The sequence below is a fragment of the Nannobrachium achirus genome (assembly GCF_963921795.1).
Source record: "Nannobrachium achirus genome assembly, chromosome: 19".
NCBI lineage: Eukaryota > Metazoa > Chordata > Actinopteri > Myctophiformes > Myctophidae > Nannobrachium > Nannobrachium achirus.
Genome location: NC_137826.1, coordinates 12,484,860 through 12,506,183, shown reverse-complemented (window position 1 = coordinate 12,506,183; position 21,324 = coordinate 12,484,860). Strand labels below are relative to the sequence as shown.

Below are 21,324 nucleotides of genomic sequence, written 5' to 3'. Positions count from 1 at the left end.
TTTGTGAGGGTATCAACCCTAGGAGACACGGGGAGAACATGCAAACTCCACACAGAAAGGCCCTATCGCCAACCCCACCTAGGGTGTGAGCGATAGGGCCTAAACATGGAGATGTGGAGAACACTATATATGGAGATAGTCCAGTCCATCATGTCATATGGGACTACCGTCATAGACAGTAGCCATTGTTAGGCCGGAGTCAATGGCTGTCTGTCTGACTGTCTGTACAGGAAGTGATGTCACATGACATACTTTTTATGCCCATATATGAGTCATTCTGTACCACATCTCCATGTTTAGGCCAAACAGGTTCGCTCCATTTCTCCATGTATAGGTCCAAATGCCCAACGTCGAGCTTGACAAGGAGCGAACCTTGTCAAGCTCTTACTAGTATAGGCAGTATATGTTGTCACTGTCGGGTAGAAACCTCATATCTCCAAGTTTCAAATATCTATGTTTTTCATAAAGTAGCCTAAAGCCCTGCTTCATCAGGGTCGCACAAAACTAGTGAAAATAGCAGATCTACAAGCACACATCGCCTCGCGGTGCGAGGCCGATTTGAAAAGTATGGATTGCAGTGATAATGTTTCATGGATGGGATCAGCGCGTATCTTGGTATAGACACTTCACAACCAGTCAATGAGCTCCATCAGAGCCCTTGTCTGGCAGGGATAACTATTCAAGGCTATCATCATTTCCTCATCCTTGAGACAGTAGGATTTGGACCAGGCTGTATATACATAGGTCGCTGCAGAACCTCATCCACCCTTTCTTCTCTCTCCTTTTGGTATCTTTATCCTCCTCCTCCTTTTTTTTCGTTTTTATTCTTCTCTTTTTTTGTCTTTCTTAGTCTTGTGTATCCTTCTCTTTTGGCTACTGTCTATGACGGTAGTCCCATATGACATGATGGACTGGACTATCTCCATATATAGTGTTATCCACATTTCGTGACATTTCCTGACATCACACTGACATCACTCCCGTACAGAAGGAAGGTTACGGAAGGAAGGTTACGGAAGGAAGGAAGGAAGGAAGGAAGGTCACTCAAGCGACACGGTTTTTCAGAGTATATGCGACCTTTGGTCGCAACGACCTTCGGTCGCAACAATAAATGTGTGATGCAGATTTTCATAGATTTTACAGATAGATTCATAGACTTGTTTGACAGCACTGTCATCAGTCTATGTTGGATTCGTTTTTTTTGGTTAACTTGACCTTTCACTCTGTACTTGGTCTGCTCTTTTTTACTTCTACACCAAACCTATTTGCCGAAAATAGCCGATCTACAAGCTCTCAAGAGCTTGCAGATCTGCTATTTTTGGCTCAAGTTCTCCTCAGAATAGGAATGCGAGGGTTCCCAAGTTGTTGTTAATTTTAAAGAATGATCCCATCACAAAGATTCGGTGGCCCCCTTGTAGTAACTCTGAGGACCCCCTAGGGGTCCTGGACCCCCTGTTGAAGACCCCTGTACTAGATCATGCACATGTTCTCTTCTCCAGTGACAGGTCTGGGTGTGAACACAGAGAACGCCTCACCTTGACGTCTTTAAGCACCAGGCCTTCGAGACCCTCTCTGATGACCCGTGTGATCATATCAGCCAGATCTCTACCCCTCTGTTGCATAGACACAAACACAAACACAGTGCACATCATCAGCTATCATGTTCCGTGTCAGTGCTTGTCAGGTCTGTCTAAGACTGAGAAGCAAGAGCCACTGAGATAGAAAGAATGCATCGATGAGGGGTCGGAAACACTACAGGTCATGTGGTTCATGTATCGCGCGTGCTTCAACAAAACCCAATATGAGGATTTAACCCATTTAGGCCTAGAATTAGAAGGATTCAAAAGACACTTATAGAATCGGGTCAAAATTCTAATGTTCACGACTTTTCAAAAATAGCAGATCTACAAGCTCGCAGCGCGGCACTCGGTGCCGCGCTGTGAGCTTGTATATCTGCTATTTTTCAATAGTTAAAGCATAAAATAATGATACACAAAATGTGTACCCGTTCTAAATGGGTTAATGTCTGGAACCACACAGTAGTGTTTGGACATATTGGTTGCCCGATGGTCGTTATATATCTCGGAGTACACCTACGCGAATTTCGAATCAACTGTAAGTTGTTTTTTTGGCAATAAATGAATGAAAACTGAATATTATTTTTGTTTTCACGATCCCCATTGCAGTAAAATAATTGGCCCGACGGAGTGAAAGGAGATGACGCAACTCTTACCATCTCAATGGCTCTGCTTAAAGCTACTGACATTGGACCGCAGCAAAAGTTTCTTGTTCTTCAAAAAAACAATGTTTGAAATGTAGTGGTTAAGACGCGTTCTGCTGGCGCAGCAGCAGAACAGCACGTAGTCTTACAGTGACATGCTTCATTTCTGAGAACAGGACTCTGTTGGGAACTTCAACCATGTTGTCTTGGAGAAACTTCCTGCGTTCTCGCAGAGGCCTGGAGGAAGAACAAAGACACAGTCTTGAGTTGAGCTCTGTATAAATGTGAATAAACTAGGGCTGCAACTATTGGTTATTTTCTTAGTGATTATGCTATTGATTACTTTCTAAAGGCCACATTTACACTTGCAGTCAAATCCAGTCTGAATCAGATCTGTGCAACATCCAGATTGGAATCCGATTAGTTTAAATGGTCACATGGTTCACAAGCAGCAAATCAGATTCCACTCTGGATGTGACACAGATCTGAATCAGGCTGGATTTGGCTGCCAGTGTAGATCCAGCTTAATAATCTTGACGCCCATTTTCATAACAAATTGATGTGGAAAAAAGTTGAAATCAATTAGTTTAGTTATCCACTTAATCCCCATCTTATACTTTCTTAATACGGTTAAAAGTTAAAACTACTAATCTGGATGGTCGAGTCATCGTTGTGATGTCAGAACAGGTCAGCTATATCCATATCTGGACTCTGTGAGGTCAGATGTAGAGGTATTGGCCAGCTCCATATATGAAGAGGTCTTGGCCATATAAAGAGCGTGACATGAGGCGTGACGCACAGACAGACGGACATGATCTGCAGGCTTTCATACTAAATGTGACTATTTATTCATAATCGATTAAATCATGTAAGCTTAATTATGGTAACTATTGCATCCATAGAATAAACACAAGTAACTCAATTGTAAAGCACATATAAACAAAGCAGAGTCTACAGTTTTTTTACTCTTCAAAAAGGGTAAGCTTTATGGCTTCAGCCTATTCCTTTTCGGTGCCACTATGTACTAGTGGACTAACCTAAATGTATGTATTATTTTAAATGGACCGAAATAAAGATTTACTACTACTACTACTACTACTACAGTAATAACAGTGTGGCCTCCCTGTCCAATCTTTAGACAACAATAGTTACTAAGTTAATCATAATGCAGTGTTCAGTGGTGAAGCCAAACCATACTAGCCTGGCATAGCCAGCCTATATACTAATGCAGCTAACTAACTGCAGTATACAACCCCACCTTGTTTTAACATGGGTGGATTGTCAAGCTGAGCTAGGCTAAAACCATACAGCTGGCTACTTCTTGGTTGAATGCATGTCTTAGTGATATAAAACAAAGTAAAATAGACATGGAGGGAGACCACTGCGCAACGCAAAAAGGATTTGCATGCCTTCAAAAATCCTTATCTAAGCACATGAACAAAACAAATGGCTTAAAAACATGCAGACTATTTATTCAGGCATCAACTCTTACTGAACCAAAAAAAAGAAAAAAATGTTTTTCTAGTGACTGATCTACATTTTAGGGGACAGATCCAGACAAACTCTGCTCTAGACGGCATGGCCTTCAGCTATATCATTAAAAATATATATTATTGTTTTGCTGAATTTAAACACCTGAGAAAGTTAAAGTCCTCATGTTTCGACAATCTACAACCCAGATTAATCTAGACGTGAATATGCACTGGACTTTAACAAATGATAGCACGGTCGACCCAAAAGAGAACAGGGAGATTTTATTCACCGAGTAAGGCAGAGAAAAGAGCTTATAACCCAAGGACACATTTTCAATACCAATACTACAAACAGCTTGAGGCCTCAAGGGCAAGTCTGTGAAGCAAATTGTGAAGACTAGAGACGAAATGACAAGAACTTACCTCTCCATTAGACTCACACCATTGAAGTAGATGCAGTCAAAGACAAAGAGACACACTTTGGCATCTTGGAAGGCTGCTTTCTGTAAGAAAGATAAATGAGACACCATGCTAGATACGTTACATCTAAAGAAGAACCATGTGTCAACACACCTCATTAGTTTGGTTTTCTTAAGCTGACAAAACACGTCTTTGTTCTAATTGATGTTGTTTCAACTTTTCTTTTTATATGGGTTCGAAAAGATGACAAGAACATTACCAACCTCCCCAACCCACATCTGTTGTTCCTCACCTTGTGTACCCCCAACGTTCCAAAGGGCAGTGGCTTGCTGGTCTGTGTGTCGATGAGAAGCACCTCTGCGTCTAATATCATACTGTCGCCCCCGACGAAGGCCTGGGGAATGTACTCCTTAAAATGAGCCACCTGGAATGTGGACGCACGCACACACACACACACACACACACGCACACGCACACGCACACGCACACGCCTATGTCAGGAACATACAACCGCATCCACCACCAAACGGCCAGGACACATTGCTTTTCCACCGCGTTAACAATTCATACCACCCCATCCTTACGACTAGGGATGGAGCTCGAAACAAGGGCCCATTACATACTCAATAACACATTTATTGAGTACCCGGTATCAATGAGCTTTGGGCTTATTAAGCTTGTTATCGAGCATAGCGGCCCATGACGTCATGTTTAAACAATCAAGACAAGAGGCGATCAAAGAATTATTACACTATTCATAATATAAAGCCATTTAACACTTATTGCACATAATGAATGATTGTTTTAATGATATTTGATGATAATATTAAGTTACTTTTGTCAATTGTCACAAACTCGGTCACAACTGGCCAATAAAAAAAGATACCAGTTCTGTTCAGAATTTGTCTCTCGTCTTTCCACAAAATATTAGAAAACGCTCAATAGTGGGCTCGATAAAAGCCCGACTAAATAAGCAGGATCGATAAGGCGCTCATTCAATAAAAAGTAACGAGATCCATCCCTACTTACGACACGCAGACAGAGGCGAAAACACAATCTCTAGGTTGAGATACCGTATGCATTTCTGGCATTGACATAAGAGGCCTGTACCACCAAACCGTGTAAATAATCACATCGGCTATTTCTCAAATAATGACTTCCAGAGAAGGCAAAAAGTCAACTGCTGATGCTATTGTGACTATTACATAACCTCTACTGTATATTACATTATAATTATTTACGACTGCCACTCGCCATAGCAGATGATGCCAAGACCATTAGACGATACTCCAGAGGCACGACAAGCATGGTGGTCTCCCGGGACCGGAGCTGCCAAACATGATGATCATTGTTCCTAGATGTGTTCTGTAGAAATAATTTGTCCTTCTACCCGGCTGCCACCATAATCATCCTCTGTTCACAGTCGAACAAGGTTAGTTCCAATGCATAATACTTAGGGGTGTAACGATATAGTAACGGCATCGAAATATCGTTTTTAACTTAAAGTATATCGAAAACAGCTAAAATCGAATCGTATCGTTCGATTTTGTATCGTATCGAATCGGCAGTGCAAAGAATCGATTGTATATCGATACTACCTACTTGTGCATTGTATTTAGCATTTTTAAGAAGAAAAAACGAAAAGGAGGGGTTTAATTACTTTTCCTTTCCATATAGCTACACTGATCTATCGATAAATGTGTGTAATCTCTGGGTTCATGTCAAGGTGTCAATTATTGTCAATATACAATGTCCATGTATTTGGCAGATAGTCACAGTGTTTACTTATTTATATCCATAATAATACATGTTTCCCTTAAAAACCTGCACTATCCACACTTTCACACAAATTTAAATTCTTTGCTAAATAGTCACTATATTGATTTTAAATCATTGAATGAATCGTATCGAATCGCCATGAATGAACCAATATCGTCCATGTATCGTATCGTCAACCATGTATCGTGATATGTATCGAATCGCTATTAAAATGTATCGTTACACCGCTGATAATACTGTATAATATGCACAATGTGCAGGGCGAGCTGTGCCGCGAATGACCAAACTGCACCATTACGGCAGCCATATGAATACCAGGCGTGTTGAAAAGCCACCCTCTGGTGGATTGCAGGCGCTAATGGACATCAATGGAAGCCATTTATCCTCGCAGGTACAAAGGCTTCATGCTGCGAGAGCAAATCCAAGGAAATCCCTGTAGGAAATGCCTGCGAGGAGCTCGCTGGGAAAATGAGTCTTGTGGAGACCAAATGCAAAAGGATTGATGTTCCTACGTGCAATTGCCATCCCAGTTGGTACATCGCTTGGAGGGATAACTGCATAGATGTTTGTCAGACAGAGACGGAAAACGAGACAGGAAAGGACGTGAGAGGAACAGGATAAAAGGAATTATACTGACTTTGTGAGGCAACACTGGCTTGAGGCTGCGGCTGAAGTAACTGAAGTTGTCTCCGTTTTTGTGGACCTGCACGCGCTCGCCGTCATACTTGATTTCCGAGTACATCCCGTTGGGGCACTTCTTCATGGCCATTTCAATGGACTTGCATGCTTCTGCCTAGGATTGGAAAAGAAACACTCATTTAAACCCTCTATACTTAGTAAAACAGACCTGAGTTGGCACTGTACTCTTTTTTTCCCCTCCCACTATAGCCAATCTGTCACGTTGTGACGCATTGTAAGCTTAAATTGATAATTTCGGCGAATGTTGCTCCCAGAATAGGGATGGATGCTGGCGTTAACAAATTATTGTTACAATGTTCAACATACTTGTAGGTGATTTAACTTGATAAGTCTGTCCACACTAAAACAATGTTACATGTGTGACTGCATACTCTTTTAACAAAACATATATAAACCAAATTTCTCAAATGCCAATACAATTTATATAAACCTTATCTTTTCATAACTATAAAATTGCCTTGCATCTAAATGTCAGTCTAGCTTAATATTACCACAATATTAACAAGATTATCTGCAACATTTAAGCAACAAAACGTTTGTTTTAATAAATGCAGTAGTCCTACAGTGAATAGGTGTTTGAATAAAGATGATCATCACCAGCATTGGCTGAACGGGGGTCATGAGAGAGGCTTCAACGGTGAGCAGCTTCCTGGGACCTGAACCGCTGGATGCGTCCTGTTGGTTCCTCAACACGCGCTCGATCACATCGCCCAGGTTACGGGAGGCTCTGAAGGCATCGTGTGCATTGGGATCCACCGCGTCCAAGCTACCGTACATAATAGTGGTGAAAATGCAAGATGACGTTTAGAAATGCTGGGAGGAGATTTCCTTTCAAATTAATTTCAAAGGTTAACCACTTAAAGGGATATTCCACTTTCAACAGGGAAACACCGTATGGGCTTTTCTCCCCACACACACCCATTGTAACTTCAAACTTCATTTCAACCATGATATATTCATTAAAAACACACCATATTTTTCTGGTGACTCATAATACCCTCCTAATACGTGAGCAGGCCGTGTTTTATCCATAACTTTTTTCATTTATTTGTAATAATTATTTGGGAAAATGGAAAAAATGAAAAACAAAAAATTATTATTAAAAATAAATGAAAAAAGTTATCGAAAAAACACGGCTTGCTCACGTGTTAGGAGGCTAGTATGAGTCACCAGGAAAAATAAGGGTGTTTTTAATGAATCTATCATGGTTAAAATGAAGTTTGAAATTACAATGGGTGTGTGTGGGGAGGGGCCCAGGAGGAGGGGGGCCTGGTAACATTTACATCAAATATCTAAATATTGAATCAAGCAAATTAAAAACTGTTCAGGGTGTTCATAAAAGCCTGATTAGACGATAAAATGACCGAAGGTTTTTTGAAAGTGGAATATCCTTTTCAGCCCTATATACTTTGACCGAAGACCCCTGGAGGTCCCTTCCCCTTTTCCCCCGCTACACAAAATATGTTCGCTGAAAATAGCCGACCTACAAGCTCACAATGCAATATGTTGTGAGCTTGCAGATCTGCTATTTTCGAGGATGTTTTACCTATTATGACATGCCCGGAATAGGAACTCCATGGTTCATGTTATACTGTTTAAGGCTCATTCTCACCTGACGCGATAACGATATGTCGGCATTCACATTAATTATGACGGCTTTATCGTTGTGGTGTGGACGCTACCATCCACAGTTGAAAACAATATATTTTTTATTGTTATCGCGCCCAGTGGGAAAGGGCCTTTAGACTGATGCTAGGTTCTTGGTTTACCTAAGATCGTAGATTACTGAAGCACAACTACACTGTCTTTATGCATTTGATGAATCTGTTTACCTTGCTCTGGATAAAGAGCGCCTGCTAAATGCCTACATTGTAATTGTCATGTGGTTAATTAAGCAGAAGCTGGGACAACTTACACATGCTTTGCTCCGGAATTCATCTTCAAGTCGTGCCTGACAAGTCGAATGTAGCATTTCAGGTCATTGCCAGTGCATCTACAAAGACACAAATCAACATTCAACATTTTTCATTCATTAAGACCAATAAGACATCCTGTTAATTGTTAAGTATGTACCCTACCAGCCAAAAATTTGGACACAGTTTTCATTCAATGTGTGTGAGAAGCTGTGTCCAAACTTTTGACTGACATGACTGACTGAGCTAATCACAGTACAAGACCTCATTTAAGATTTCGCACAAGAAATGCGGATGCAATTTAAATATTTACAGTAGTCAAAAGTCTGCTAATTTCACTTTTGTTTTAAAAACAAAAATTTAAATTCATGGTTTTAGTTGGATTTGCCTATCTTATGTAGGTATCCTGCCAACATGCCTGAGGCATTCAAAATACAATGTTACGGCTGTGTCTGCAAAAAAAAAACATTAAAATATATCTTTTAAATCATAATTGTGAGATACTTTATCAATAAAACATTTGAAATATCAAAACCTGTAGAGTTTAAGTCTGTCCCGTCAACAAAGAAAGCCATTTACGAGTGAGGACTGCGTTCCCATAAGGATACAGTACAAGGGTCTGGCGTGTGTACCGACCATTAAATGCTCTGGCTGTGGCTGAAGTGTGTAAACGGTGTTTACCCTCCACTAACCCCTGCCCATTTAACCATGGTCTGTTCCTGTCAAGGCCATATTGACTGACAGGGCTCTGCCTCCAGCACAGCAGGATGACTATCGAGTGCACCCAATTAGCAACCTTCGCAAGTTGCAATGTGGGAAGAAATACTCAAGCAAAATCACACAGAAGCGAATACGAGGCTATGCTATCTATCAGATCTGATCAGACACAGGGGCGTCACAAGGGGGGGAAAAGTGGGACTGGGTTACTAGGGCCCAAGGTGGAGGGGCCTTAATTATTTTATAGTTCTAATGGCCTACTTTAGCCATTGAAAAATAGCAGATCTACAAGCTCACGAGCTTGTAGATCTGCTATTTTTGAAAAGTCGTGAAACGTGTGCAAATCTTTGAATAGACTATGTGTATTTTTTTAAGTGAACTTCTGTAACTCAAATTTTGATTCTGGGGGTCCCTGGAAGTAAATATTTTGAGATGGGGGTCCGTGGCCAAATACATATCACATGAAAAGGTTTGAGCACCACTGACATAGAAACATAGTTTTTTCAAAAAACCTTACTTGAAAAAACCTTACACAAATGTTCAAGATTTTTCAAAAATAGCAGATCTACAAGCTCGCAGCGCAGCACTCGGTGCCGCGCTGTGAGCTTGTATATCTGCTATTTTTCAATAGTTAAAGCACCAAATAATACGTAATAATGCGTTCCCAGTCTAAATGGGTTAAACCCCCTCCCCCTATGAAGAACATTCATGGGGGGGCCCACAGTGGATCCTTGTACCCAGGGCCCAGAATTTGGTGCGACACCCCTGATCAGACAACATCATACTTCTTCTGCATTCTGCCTGCATGCCAAGGACCTGGATTCCAGAATATTCTTCAAATCTATCAGCGTCAACGATGTTCATTTCTGCAAATTTAAAATTGCAGAGCAAGCAATCATCCCTCCAGGCTTTGGGATACAGCATGTGTCTTGCTGGGCTGTGGACACGTATCCCATCCCAAATCCCTGACACCAGTGGCCGTATGAGCATGGAACTCCATGTATGGAGATAACTAACGTCGCGGACAGAACAGCCCATACAAGGAGATATGGAGGTATGTGTCGAGTTTGATAATATGCACAGGTGCGATGTTTTGTCGTTATTACCACTATTATTATTTATTTCTGGTGGTGATGTTGGTTGTAGTTGGTGGTTATGATAATGATGATAATCATCATTATGGGTATTATTATTATTGTCATTGTCTCCACCAGCCCAAAGGCACGGGAGGAGACTATGTATTTTTTATCATTATTATCAAAAGGATTAATGTTACGATTTAGAACTAATATACTAATATTTACTAATTAATATTAGTAAAGAATAAATAATAAAAAAAATACTTTTTTGCGATATCCTCCAACTCCTTCTGCTGGTCGTCCTCCTTGGTCAACTGGGCCAGGCGCATGAGGGACGCGTCCACCTCCTGAATGGTAAGGAGGCTCTTTGCAGCAGGAGGGAACGACTTACTTTCGTCAAAGAACATCCTCACCGTCTCCGACACATCACCCTAAGAAATGACACACACACACAGCATTCCACCTGTCATTTCTTCACGTTTCTTCTGAGGTTGTTTTTGAGGGGGAACTGCAAGCGCCCTAAAATGACAGTACAACTGCCGTTAAAGTTCAGCTTAAAGGGAGTATGGCGAGAAAGAGGGGCTGATAGTTACTTCTAGGGCTGGGCAATTAACCGAAAATATATAAAAAACAAGATTTTGAACTGTCAACCGACTTCATGTAATTTCATCGAATAGTCACGTTTATTTTTTTATATACCTATTTTTTTATTTCTTATATAGCAACTGAACTGAATCGATTGGTCTGATTAGAACACCAGTCACAAATAGTGAAAATAGCAGTTCTGAGGTAGGTTATCTGCTTTTTCCACTATTCTCTTTCTTTACTCTCTTTCTTTTAACCCTGCAAGACCCAAATTAATTTCTACTGGACAAAAAAAAAAAAAAAATCAGATGGTGTTGTAGGAGTCCTAATCACAGGAAAATGTAATTAAAAAAAATAATAATGTTTTTGTAAGGTTTTATAGCCATAAATCATAAATCATGCTCTAATTTGCATTTTGGGGATATTTTTCACAATATTAATATATGCACGTGTTCTAGACATTCTAATGATCACGAAACAAAATATTACAGGCATTTTACTTATGTTTTAGTGAGGAATAGCTTCAGTTAAAAAGTGAGATGTTGTTCGTCCAGACGCTGGAATTTCAACTTCTCTGGGAGGTGTGAATGTCAGTCTCTGTGGGGGGTATTTATATGCAAATATCGTGTCCAATGGCATTGTAATACTAAACAATAGGATTTAATGGTGATGTTAATGTGAAAAAAGAACATGAAAACATTAAAAAAATGATTTAAAAAATGTTGCCAAAAAGCAACGCTGGGGCTTGCAGGGTTAACCTTGATTGCGATTCATTAACCGCATGAAATAATCATGATATTGCTTTGAAGTCATATCGCCCAGCCCTAGTTATTGCCTATAATAAGAGACGATATAGGCTACAGACCTGTTCCAGATCTCGCACCATGTCGTCCTGGTTGGCTCTGAAGATGCGGCTGAAGAGCTTGGCAAGCTGTTTGTCGTTGAGGTTGTAGACACTCTTCACTACTCCCGGGAGGAGCAGCTTCACTGTCAGGTACATGTCCCCACGGAACTTATCTAGAGTGGGTAAAGACTCAAGAGATTACTCTTCACATCCTGACAAACATGTATGATGTGATGCACACAATGAGTGTTAAGTTGAATCAGGTCTAGGGCTGCAAATACCCATTATTTGCTTAGCGATTATTCTATAGTCCTTTTAGGCCTAGAATTATTGAATGCTTTAACCAGTGAAAAATAGCAGATATACAAGCTCACTTGTAGATCTGCTATTTGTTTAAAAGTCGTGAAAATATGTGCACATCTTTGAATATATTATATTTTCAAAGCGAACGTTTGTAACTCAAATTTTGCTTCTGGGTGGTCCCTGGAACTAAATATTTTTAAATGGGGGTCCGTGGCCAAATAAATATCATTTTGGGGGTCCTTCACATGAAAAGGTTTGAGAACCACTGTAGTAGTCTCTCAAGAACAGACTAACTGAGCTCCAGTTAAGTGAAAAGGACCTTTTCTTTGACGATGGCTGGCCAGATTGCTGACATAGAAACATAGGTTTTTCAAAAAATCTTAAATACACTTATAGAATCAGGTCAAAATTCCAATTTTCACGATAAAAAAAATGCAGATCTACAAGCTCACGCACTGTGAGCTTGTATATCTGCTATGTTTCAGTAGTTAAAGCATAAAATAATAATACACAGTAATGTGTACCCGTTCTAAATGGGTTAATAAAAAAAATACTATTTTAGACACTGTCACACAACAGTGTAATGTGAAAATAGATAATAATAAATACTAGAAAGGCTTCGCGCCCTGTGGGCGCTCAGGCAGGACTGCTCTATATTTGATCAACATAAGGGGTTTAGGGGCGCTCAGGCAGGACTGCTCTATATTTGATCAACATAAGGGGTTTAGGGGCGCTCAGGCAGGACTGCTCTATATTTGATCAACATAAGGGTTTAGGTTTTAATTCAGATTAAAATGTTTTCAATACCTTCTTGTCAATATCTATCATGAACAAAAAGGCACACTTGGTCGGACACCAATAACTCAGGAAACAGGAACAATTGTGTAAGGTGTCCAGTGTAGTCTGGGCTGACAGTCAATACTTTTGTACTTTTACTGACGTAGCCTATATGTTGAATTGAGGACTTTTGAGTGGTCCTGGTCAGTGGTGTGGGGGTGGGGGGGGGCTGTAGGCAAATTTGCGAGGTTGTTGTATCTAGACTGATTGATTGATTGAAGAGTTTAGCACTGTTTGCAATAGAAGACGCAGTTACAATACACAACATTGGCACACACACACAGTCCCATTTCGCGAGCCACCCGTGGGTCGAGACCCACTGACACAGTACTTGGGAAACAATGCTTAAAACATCATACTCACGCAGTTTTATAGACGCTGTCTGTATCTGTGCTCTCTCTATCTCCGAGGCATTAACGCACACTCACTCATTCACTCACTCACACACGCGACGCAAGCGAAAAGCGGTTGTCCGTGGGTGTAACATGTTGAAAATGTAAAAATATCCGTGCCGTGTGGCAAGCGACGTCGCAAATGCATCATCCCAATGAGCAAACCTCCTTTGTTACAGAGGTTGAGTAGGTATCGGCGTTATGTCGCTGTACTGTCTGGGTATATAGGTGAAGTGAATGAATAGGCTATCAGCCTCTCACCAAATCTGTCATGTGTGCGCACTATAGCCCATGCAGGGACTCATGGGTTACGCGAGGCTACAGCAAGAGTGGACACTGTCTATTGACAAACTATTGGTCCCGTTTGAGCTACTCTGTTCTGTTGTGCTGGTCTCACTCTGCTCATTGATACTTTTACTTCAGTCTAAAATGTCCACCACTGATTTCACACGTTACGTGTTCACTTTCAACATCAAGGCAAATGAAATGGCAGCTTTTAATCTATGCATAAGGATAACACTTGTCGAGGTACGTTCTAGACTCGCATTGAAACACGACACATATTCGGTAACACTTCCCAACTTCAGGTCTCAAGTAAAAGTACAAAAGTATCGCTACCAACGTACCATGCTTGTTATTAACGGACTACACAAACACACGTGTGTCGTCAAACATCGCTGTTTTTAGGTGATTCACACATCCAGCATAGAGGTTAATGTTGTACTTGGATCCATTCCACGCGCAATGTAAGTAGTGGGGAGAGGGGTAGCCTATATTCCAGCTCACTGTCTCCCTCCCTCCCTCTCCCTCTCCCTCTCTCTCGGAGGAAGGGGGGGGGGGGGGGGCAGTCTCGCTGCGTCGCTGCTTGAGGCTTGAAGCAAACTGTAACCTGATACTTTCGTGACGAAAATTGCGTAGGAGAACTTCCGGGAAAGATATGCTCAGTAAACTTACACATTACTTTTGTACAAAGTGTACATCGTGCAAATACCATAGCTTCAGGAGAAGCAGCTAAGAACATTCGGGTAAAAATGCGCGATTTTTGTGCAAAAGGTGGAGTCTTTAGAAGCAGTGTAAATGTGATTCTATCGCGGAATAATCGAAAAATAATCGCTCTGAATTAGTAGTAGGGATAGAAAATAAGTTAAAATAGCGGCTATACAAGCTCACATTTTGTATACGCCACCTAAAACGAGACGCAACAAAGTCAATCGATCTTCGACCGCCCTTCAGATTCCACAACACTCACCTCCCGCAGAGCCTTTCTTCAGGAAGTTGTGGATGATCTGTGTCTTGGTGTTGTAGCTGTTCTGTTCGGCCACCATGGCACACAGCTTGCGGAACTCTCGCAGCAGGCTGTCCTTGTGGCTGGGGTCACACAGCTGGGCTGACAGGCTGCTGCCCTGCAGGGCTGTGGCTGGGGAGGAGGAGGGAGACGGGCTGCTGGAGCTGCCTGCCTTGGTGGCTGAGGAGGACGGAGACAAATTATGTATGTATGTGTAACGGAGGTGATCCGAACCTCCCCACCCGGCTTCGAACCCGGGTCTCCCACGTGAAAGTCCAATATCTTAACCATCACTCCAAAGGGATATCCCTATGGAACGAGAGCAGATACTAGACTTTTGAGGCTTCAGGCTGGGGCTGCGACTCTCTCCGTCACATATGGAAGAAATACAAAGTTGAATAATGGAGCTTGGAGATCCAAGGTTTCAGCCCGCCACCAAACGATATTCAAGTATTTATGTGTTGCACATTTCTTTTTTTACAAATAATTCATTTTTTGTTCTTTGAAACAAAAGAATACTTTGAAAAAAGCCCTATAGAGTAACACAGTCATGACGTCACTCGCTCATCCCCGGTTGGCGGGAGTAATTTCTCTATGGAGAATAACGCAGAGTCATCTTAAAATCGTCTCATATAAGCATTGCGGTCCAAAAATACGGTCTCCGCGATATTGTCGGGGAGGTGGCTCTGTATGGTTTAAGTTCACTAATATTTGAGACAGTCTGTTTTTAACTAATTTGGCGACTGTAACATTAGCATTTTCTCACCATCAGTTGATTCTTCATATCCATATGAGTCAAACCGCTGAGATTATCTGTTTATGTTTGGAACACAGTTCACATTTTCACTTTGTTCAGGATGTCTCTAATGTGAGGAAGAGAGAACAACAAACTGTAGGAAGGATGTCAAATCTCACCAGTGAAGCCGGAAAACTTGCGTGGAGCATTCATGGAAGGGTCAGCGGGAGGAGACTTTAGCGGACCACCACTGGTGTTTAACTTGGATTGCACCTTCTTCTTTGGACTTGGCGTTCCCTTGGCGTTGGCTTTGGCCATCAGGTCTGTTACCAACATGAAGAAAAACACCTAATGAAAAATGGGTTGTGGTTTGAAGGTATTTCAAGACCCCAACTAAAAAATTATTATAAAAACGTAATATTCTTTCTATTTCCTGAGACAAGAAGCAGTGTTGATTTCGTCGACTAAAACTATGACGAAAAATGTTTGTCGACTGGGTTTTTCACTGACGAAAACTAAATAAAAACTAAGCTGTGGTGACTAAAACTAAGACTAAATATATTGACAATTTCGTCAACAACATAAAAACTAGACTAAAACGTTACGGAGCGACTAGTGTAGAAGAGAGTCATTTTATGTTTGGTTGCTCTCACGTGTTGCGTGCTGAAAATAGCCGATCTACAAGCTCACAGTAGATCAGCTATTTTCAGCAAGCAACCAAGTGTAAAATCAGTCTTACGATTCCATCAAGCGGAAGCCCCACCAAAATACATTTTAGTTGACTAAATCAAATGTAGATTTAGTAGCCTAAAATCTTATGATATTTAGTCGACTAAAATTAGACTAAAACTTTTCAGGTGACTAAATTATGACTAAAACTAAATGACATTTTATTCAAAAGACTATGACTAAAACTAAATCAAAATTTGCTCTACTCTTGCTCTTCTCAAACTAGGGTTTTTTCATGATTCTAAATCCATTGCAAGACTCTGTTTTGCACAAAAAACATTCCTTGTGCTAAAAAACTGCCCCACAAGACTATGGTTTAGTGATGAAAAGTGATGAGTCATAATTTTTCACACTTTTGTGGGGGCCGTTTTAGCCCAAGGAATGTTTTTTAATGCAAAACAGATGTTTGCAATGGATTTAGAATCATGAAAAAACCCTAGTTTGACCCCTCATATGTTACTTAAAGCAGATTAATTTTTCCTTTTTTTCCCTGTAATGTAAAGTTAATGGGACACCAACTCTAGCGGCTGATAACACCAATTTAGCTGTGTCTCAGAAAGGGTTATCATACCAAAATATAATCTACAGATATAGAGCTTTTAAAAAATGCATGATAACCTTTGCCACCTTTCCGATACCGACATCTCGTATGGCCCATGGACTATTTGGCAGAGGTCTGAGTTCTAACGAGCATCATTTCTGGTTGCATGCAACTATTATGCATGCAGGATTTTGCACACATTTTATTCCTTCCCATAAATTATCCGGGATAGGGTAGTTTTTACTCAGCCTGCACGAAGGAGCGTGGCATTTTGTTTGACATCTCTCTGCGAGCAAGAGGTTTTGTGCTGGATACACTTAGCCAAAATATTGTTTTTTAAACACATTTATGTTGCAGTGAAAGTTGCAATGATCCCATTAAGTTACAAGTCCCGTGCTAAACTGCTTATTTCAAGCTCGAGGCCAAGCTACTGTATATTATAGGTCAGCAGATTTCATCAGCTCATACTGGCAATACTAGCACGATATGAAAACATATTTTTACAGAACAGGAAAGGATACTTGGGGTAGGATAATTTGGAAATTGTGTGCTGTTGTTTTTTTTTCATAATTAAATTCCAAGTGAAGTTTGTTGTTTCAGTGTGCAGACATCAGTTCGGATATTAAAGTTTAAAACTGCACTACGTAACTTTCCTCTTCTGCTCCGGATTTGAACCCGGTTTCCTACGCAAGCGCTGACATTTTTACCATTGAGCTAATAGAGCCGACCTGCTTGCTCAGGGGATACACTGACTGAATCATAACCATCAGGTCAAAAGTCGTGTCAGATCCCGTGTCTAGGTGAGACATGACAATCTAAATGTCCCAATTATACCACCCCAATGGTATAATTATATTGAACAAAATGATATTCATAAAAAATAAGTCACATAGTGTGTGCTAACCGCGCTTTAATGTTAAACTGTAAAATATCCTCCTGACATATGTTTGTCATTTGATAACCACATTTGAGGGATCATTGCAAAGAATGTGAGCTTACGGTTTATCCCGTTAAAACTGGGAAGCATAGGTCATTTTCGCTTTTTGCATTGGCTATTCAAGAATAGCAGATCTAAAAGCTCACAGCGCGCCACCTTCGTGCCACGCTGCATCTTATGGGTTATTGCGTATAAGGGATGGGACGATAAGCGATAATATCGTTTATCGTGATAAAAAACACTCGTAAACATTCTAAACAATCGTATCGTGGAGATTTAATTTAGCGTGAAATCGTCCTCCGTCATGCACTGCGATCAATTCACCTTTTATTGCTGAGTTGCATATCCAGTACCATTTAAACCCTCTATTGGTAAAACATACTTAAAATAAACTTGTTTTTTTCATTCTCTACCAAATCTCTTACCAAAAAGAGCCGATCTAAAAGCTCACAACATGTTGTGAGGTTGTAGATCTGCTATTTTTTGGCAAATGTTCCACCCCAGGATAATGGATATTGGGGATATTTTGATTATCGCGATATCGTAAATCGCGATTTCTTTGGTCACAATAATCGTGATATGAAATGTTCATATCGTCCCATCCCTATTGTGTGTTCATGCTTTTTGTACCTGAAACGTGCTTATTGATGATCTCCTTGTCCTGGTCCTCTAGCTCCTCCCAGCCCTCCAGGTCGGTGATGTCCTCGATCTTCTTGGTGGTCGCTCTGGCCTTCTCGAACTTCTCAAAGATGCACTTCACATGGTACCACTCTTTCATCTCGCCCGCAGACTCGCTGAACGGGTTCGGCACGACCTTCCCTATGCGCACCACTTCCTTCTGGATCTTGTCCTTGCATTTCTTACAGCCGGCCGTGCCACGCTTGGCATACTCCACGATGAACCTCTGCTCTGCCATATCTCTCTGGCTTGTGGTGAAAGGCCGATAATGCCAGGAGGAAACCCTGAGAAGAGTGGCGTGGAGAAGAAGACCGGGCTTTTGGAGTACAGAGGTGAAAATACCTCTAGACTGAGGCGGAGGCTGCAAGTGTGAGGAGATGGAACGAGTTCTCCACAGTTTCTGAAGGAGGAGTCGGCGTCTCACAGTTTGTTCAAGAGGTTGTAGTAGGCCTATGCGCACTGCCTTGTTAGTGACCAGTAGAATGGATAGCTGCATTCAGTGACATGAAGATCAATGCGATGTGGTCTAGGAGAGAAATGGGATACAATGGTTAGAAAATATTTGATATTACATGTAATGATAAAGCAAAAACAATTACACACACACACACACACACACACACACACACACGATAAAATCAGTTATGTACAGGGAAGAGAAGACTCACTTTCCACATTCTAGAGATAGTTCCACATATCCACATTAATCATAACTGTTAAATAGAAAACAGACATTTCAGATCTTTATGATGAGACTGGACAAAGGTAAATTCAATGGATTTGGTCAGAGAATATTTGATTTGATAGAAAAATAGGGGAAACCATTTACATAAAAGTACTTTTATTTCTCTAGTGGACACCAAATATTTGGCACATTTCCGAGACTGCTTGAACATGATTAAAGTCTGATTTAACTGCATGAGGCTTTTTACGTCACTACGTGTCAAGTGTTAGCCCTGCCTGGTTGCTAATTAGCTACCTATTAAACATCTAGCATTTTGAGACGAAGGGCAGCCTCCTGGAAAACTGATTGAAAATCAAGAGGTCTGAATCAATAATGACTAAAAATGTGTTTATTTCCAATGCATATTTACTATACCTTGAGAAATGTTTCGTGCTAAATAATCACACAAGCATCCTCATTGTTTCTGAAAAGCCACAGCAGCAACAATGCTGACACGGGAAGTACTCTGGCAGTTGGTTCTACTTCCTGAGTTACGGTCGGGTGGCAAACGGTGAGACTTTACTGCCACCTAGTGGGGGGTAGTATGCTACCATTCTAAAGAGGTCTCTGGCAATACATTGCCATTAATTTAGCCAAAGTAAGAGTGAAATAAAAACAATCTAAAATAAGTCATGTAAAATAATAAATAATAAAATAATAAAATTAATTGTTGAAAGCATGTTCTAATCATACAGTAGGCTACTGTACTTTACTAAGAACATTTCCCAAATATTTACTCAATAAAGGGGAAACTTAAAATGACACAAGGGTGACATCTAGTGGCCAATCAGTGACTGATTTGCTGTTGTTTCAACATCTTGTCATCTTCTGCATTATTTTTGTGTTCATGGAATTATTCATTTTGTGTGTTATTTCAGGAAACTTCCAGCAGCCTCGTCAAATGGAATGATGAATGAATGTGAACAGTGGACATGAACATGTAATTGTAAACCAACTGTTCAGTATTACTTGTCATTGGAAGCAAACTGGATCCCCCCCCCCCCCCCTTTCTGTCATGTTAGAACAAGTTCAACTACTTCTGCTTCAAGACATATCGTCCTAACAACTATCACTGATTGATGATGATAGTGTTGTTAAGTCATTATTATTGAAATATCACTCTAGTAGTTACAACATGGAATGTGAGAACCATGTCAAACAGATGAAGAAGGTGACATCACCAGTAGGTTGGGAGCAGGTCAGGTGTATAGCAAGGCTCACGTCACATTCCAGTCATTTCTGTCAATGCATAACCTACATAAAAAATGGAAAAAATGTATCCTACCACGTACATTGCGTACATATCATGGCGTACATGTGGTGAATACCTATCACAGGGAGTTTGGGGCGTATACGGCTACGGCAATGCGGGCAACCTAGAACAAAGATATCAAGGACAGGATAGTGATGTCATAAAACAAGCTGAACACTTGACATGGTCTTGTCATGGTCATTGAGCCCTTTTGCGAAGGTGACCAGAGCTATCGTTCGCTCTCACAAACTGCTGGATGGGAGTAGGACCAACCAGCTGCGGATGTCTAACCAAAGTATGAATTAAGGGTCACCAGCACTTTCGCCTAAAACATATTCGCCAAAATTAATTTGGTCCTTTAGCCAGGCCGCGGAGAAGAGCCGATTCACCTACGTCTGGCCGTTGTACAGCCATTAATACCCTCAATTCTGCTGTCAGACTGTCCATGTTTGCATATTATCCATTTGTCATTTAAATATTATAGTGACTGTGACAGTGGTGTCACCTGTCAAACAGTGAAAGAACAAGATGATGCACTCACCTGATGAAGGCCAGCTGATGGCCGAAACGTTGTCTAACTTTATGTATGCGCTGCGCAAGTAGGTCATGTCCCGATACTATATTATAAACACCATGCAGCCTAATATTATAGACTATAATAAAATATATTTATTTTTTGCTATTTTTTGTTCTGGAGTCCTGTGTGCTTTTTTAAATGTTCTAGGGTCCGTCTTTGCTTATCCATTTTGCCTTAATTGTCCTTAAAATGTTAAGCCAATAGCTCTAATGTTATTACTATGGAGTGCATAGGATAGCTGTGTGTAATGGTCACCGTTTGACAGGTAACACCACTGTCACAGACTCACAGTCACTATAATAATATTTAAATGACAAAGGGATAATATCAATATGCAAACATGGACAGTCTGACAGCAGAATTGAGAGTAGGCGAAATGGCTCTTCAACGGCAGTGAAATAACTTAATATACTCTCCTCCACGGCGAAAGTGCCAGGCGAAAGGACCAAATTAATTTAGGCGAATATGTTTTAGGCGAATTTGCCTGACACCGAATTAAGGCCCATTCCCACTGGGCCAGATACAGATAAAGAAAAAATATCTGTCTCCATTGAAGTGGACTAAAAAATATCTTTGTCAGTCCAGTCTCATTCACTTCAATGGA

At 40.8% G+C, this 21,324-nt stretch overlaps 1 protein-coding gene across 2 annotated transcripts in view; it reads right to left on the bottom strand.

The window, feature by feature from the left end:
* lig3 (ligase III, DNA, ATP-dependent) overlaps window positions 1-19,318 on the bottom strand; it is a 32,604-nt gene extending 13,286 nt beyond the window's left edge. The window contains exons 1-13 of one of the 2 annotated variants that reach the window (XM_080749652.1): window positions 19,267-19,318; window positions 18,120-18,693; window positions 15,462-15,605; window positions 14,511-14,726; window positions 11,751-11,902; window positions 10,565-10,731; window positions 8,507-8,584; window positions 7,189-7,357; window positions 6,530-6,685; window positions 4,406-4,537; window positions 4,117-4,196; window positions 2,371-2,458; window positions 1,536-1,613 (exon numbers count right to left, since the gene is read on the bottom strand). In XM_080749652.1, coding sequence (XP_080605778.1) covers window positions 1,536-1,613; window positions 2,371-2,458; window positions 4,117-4,196; window positions 4,406-4,537; window positions 6,530-6,685; window positions 7,189-7,357; window positions 8,507-8,584; window positions 10,565-10,731; window positions 11,751-11,902; window positions 14,511-14,726; window positions 15,462-15,605; window positions 18,120-18,663 — 2,004 coding nt within the window. In that variant the 5' untranslated portion in view covers window positions 18,664-18,693; window positions 19,267-19,318. Of the gene's footprint in view, window positions 1-1,535; window positions 1,614-2,370; window positions 2,459-4,116; window positions 4,197-4,405; window positions 4,538-6,529; window positions 6,686-7,188; window positions 7,358-8,506; window positions 8,585-10,564; window positions 10,732-11,750; window positions 11,903-14,510; window positions 14,727-15,461; window positions 15,606-18,119; window positions 18,694-18,835; window positions 18,862-19,266 lie in introns of those variants that run through there. The other variant, XM_080749653.1, reaches the window with a different exon arrangement.
* Between the last annotated feature and the right edge of the window lie 2,006 nt (window positions 19,319-21,324).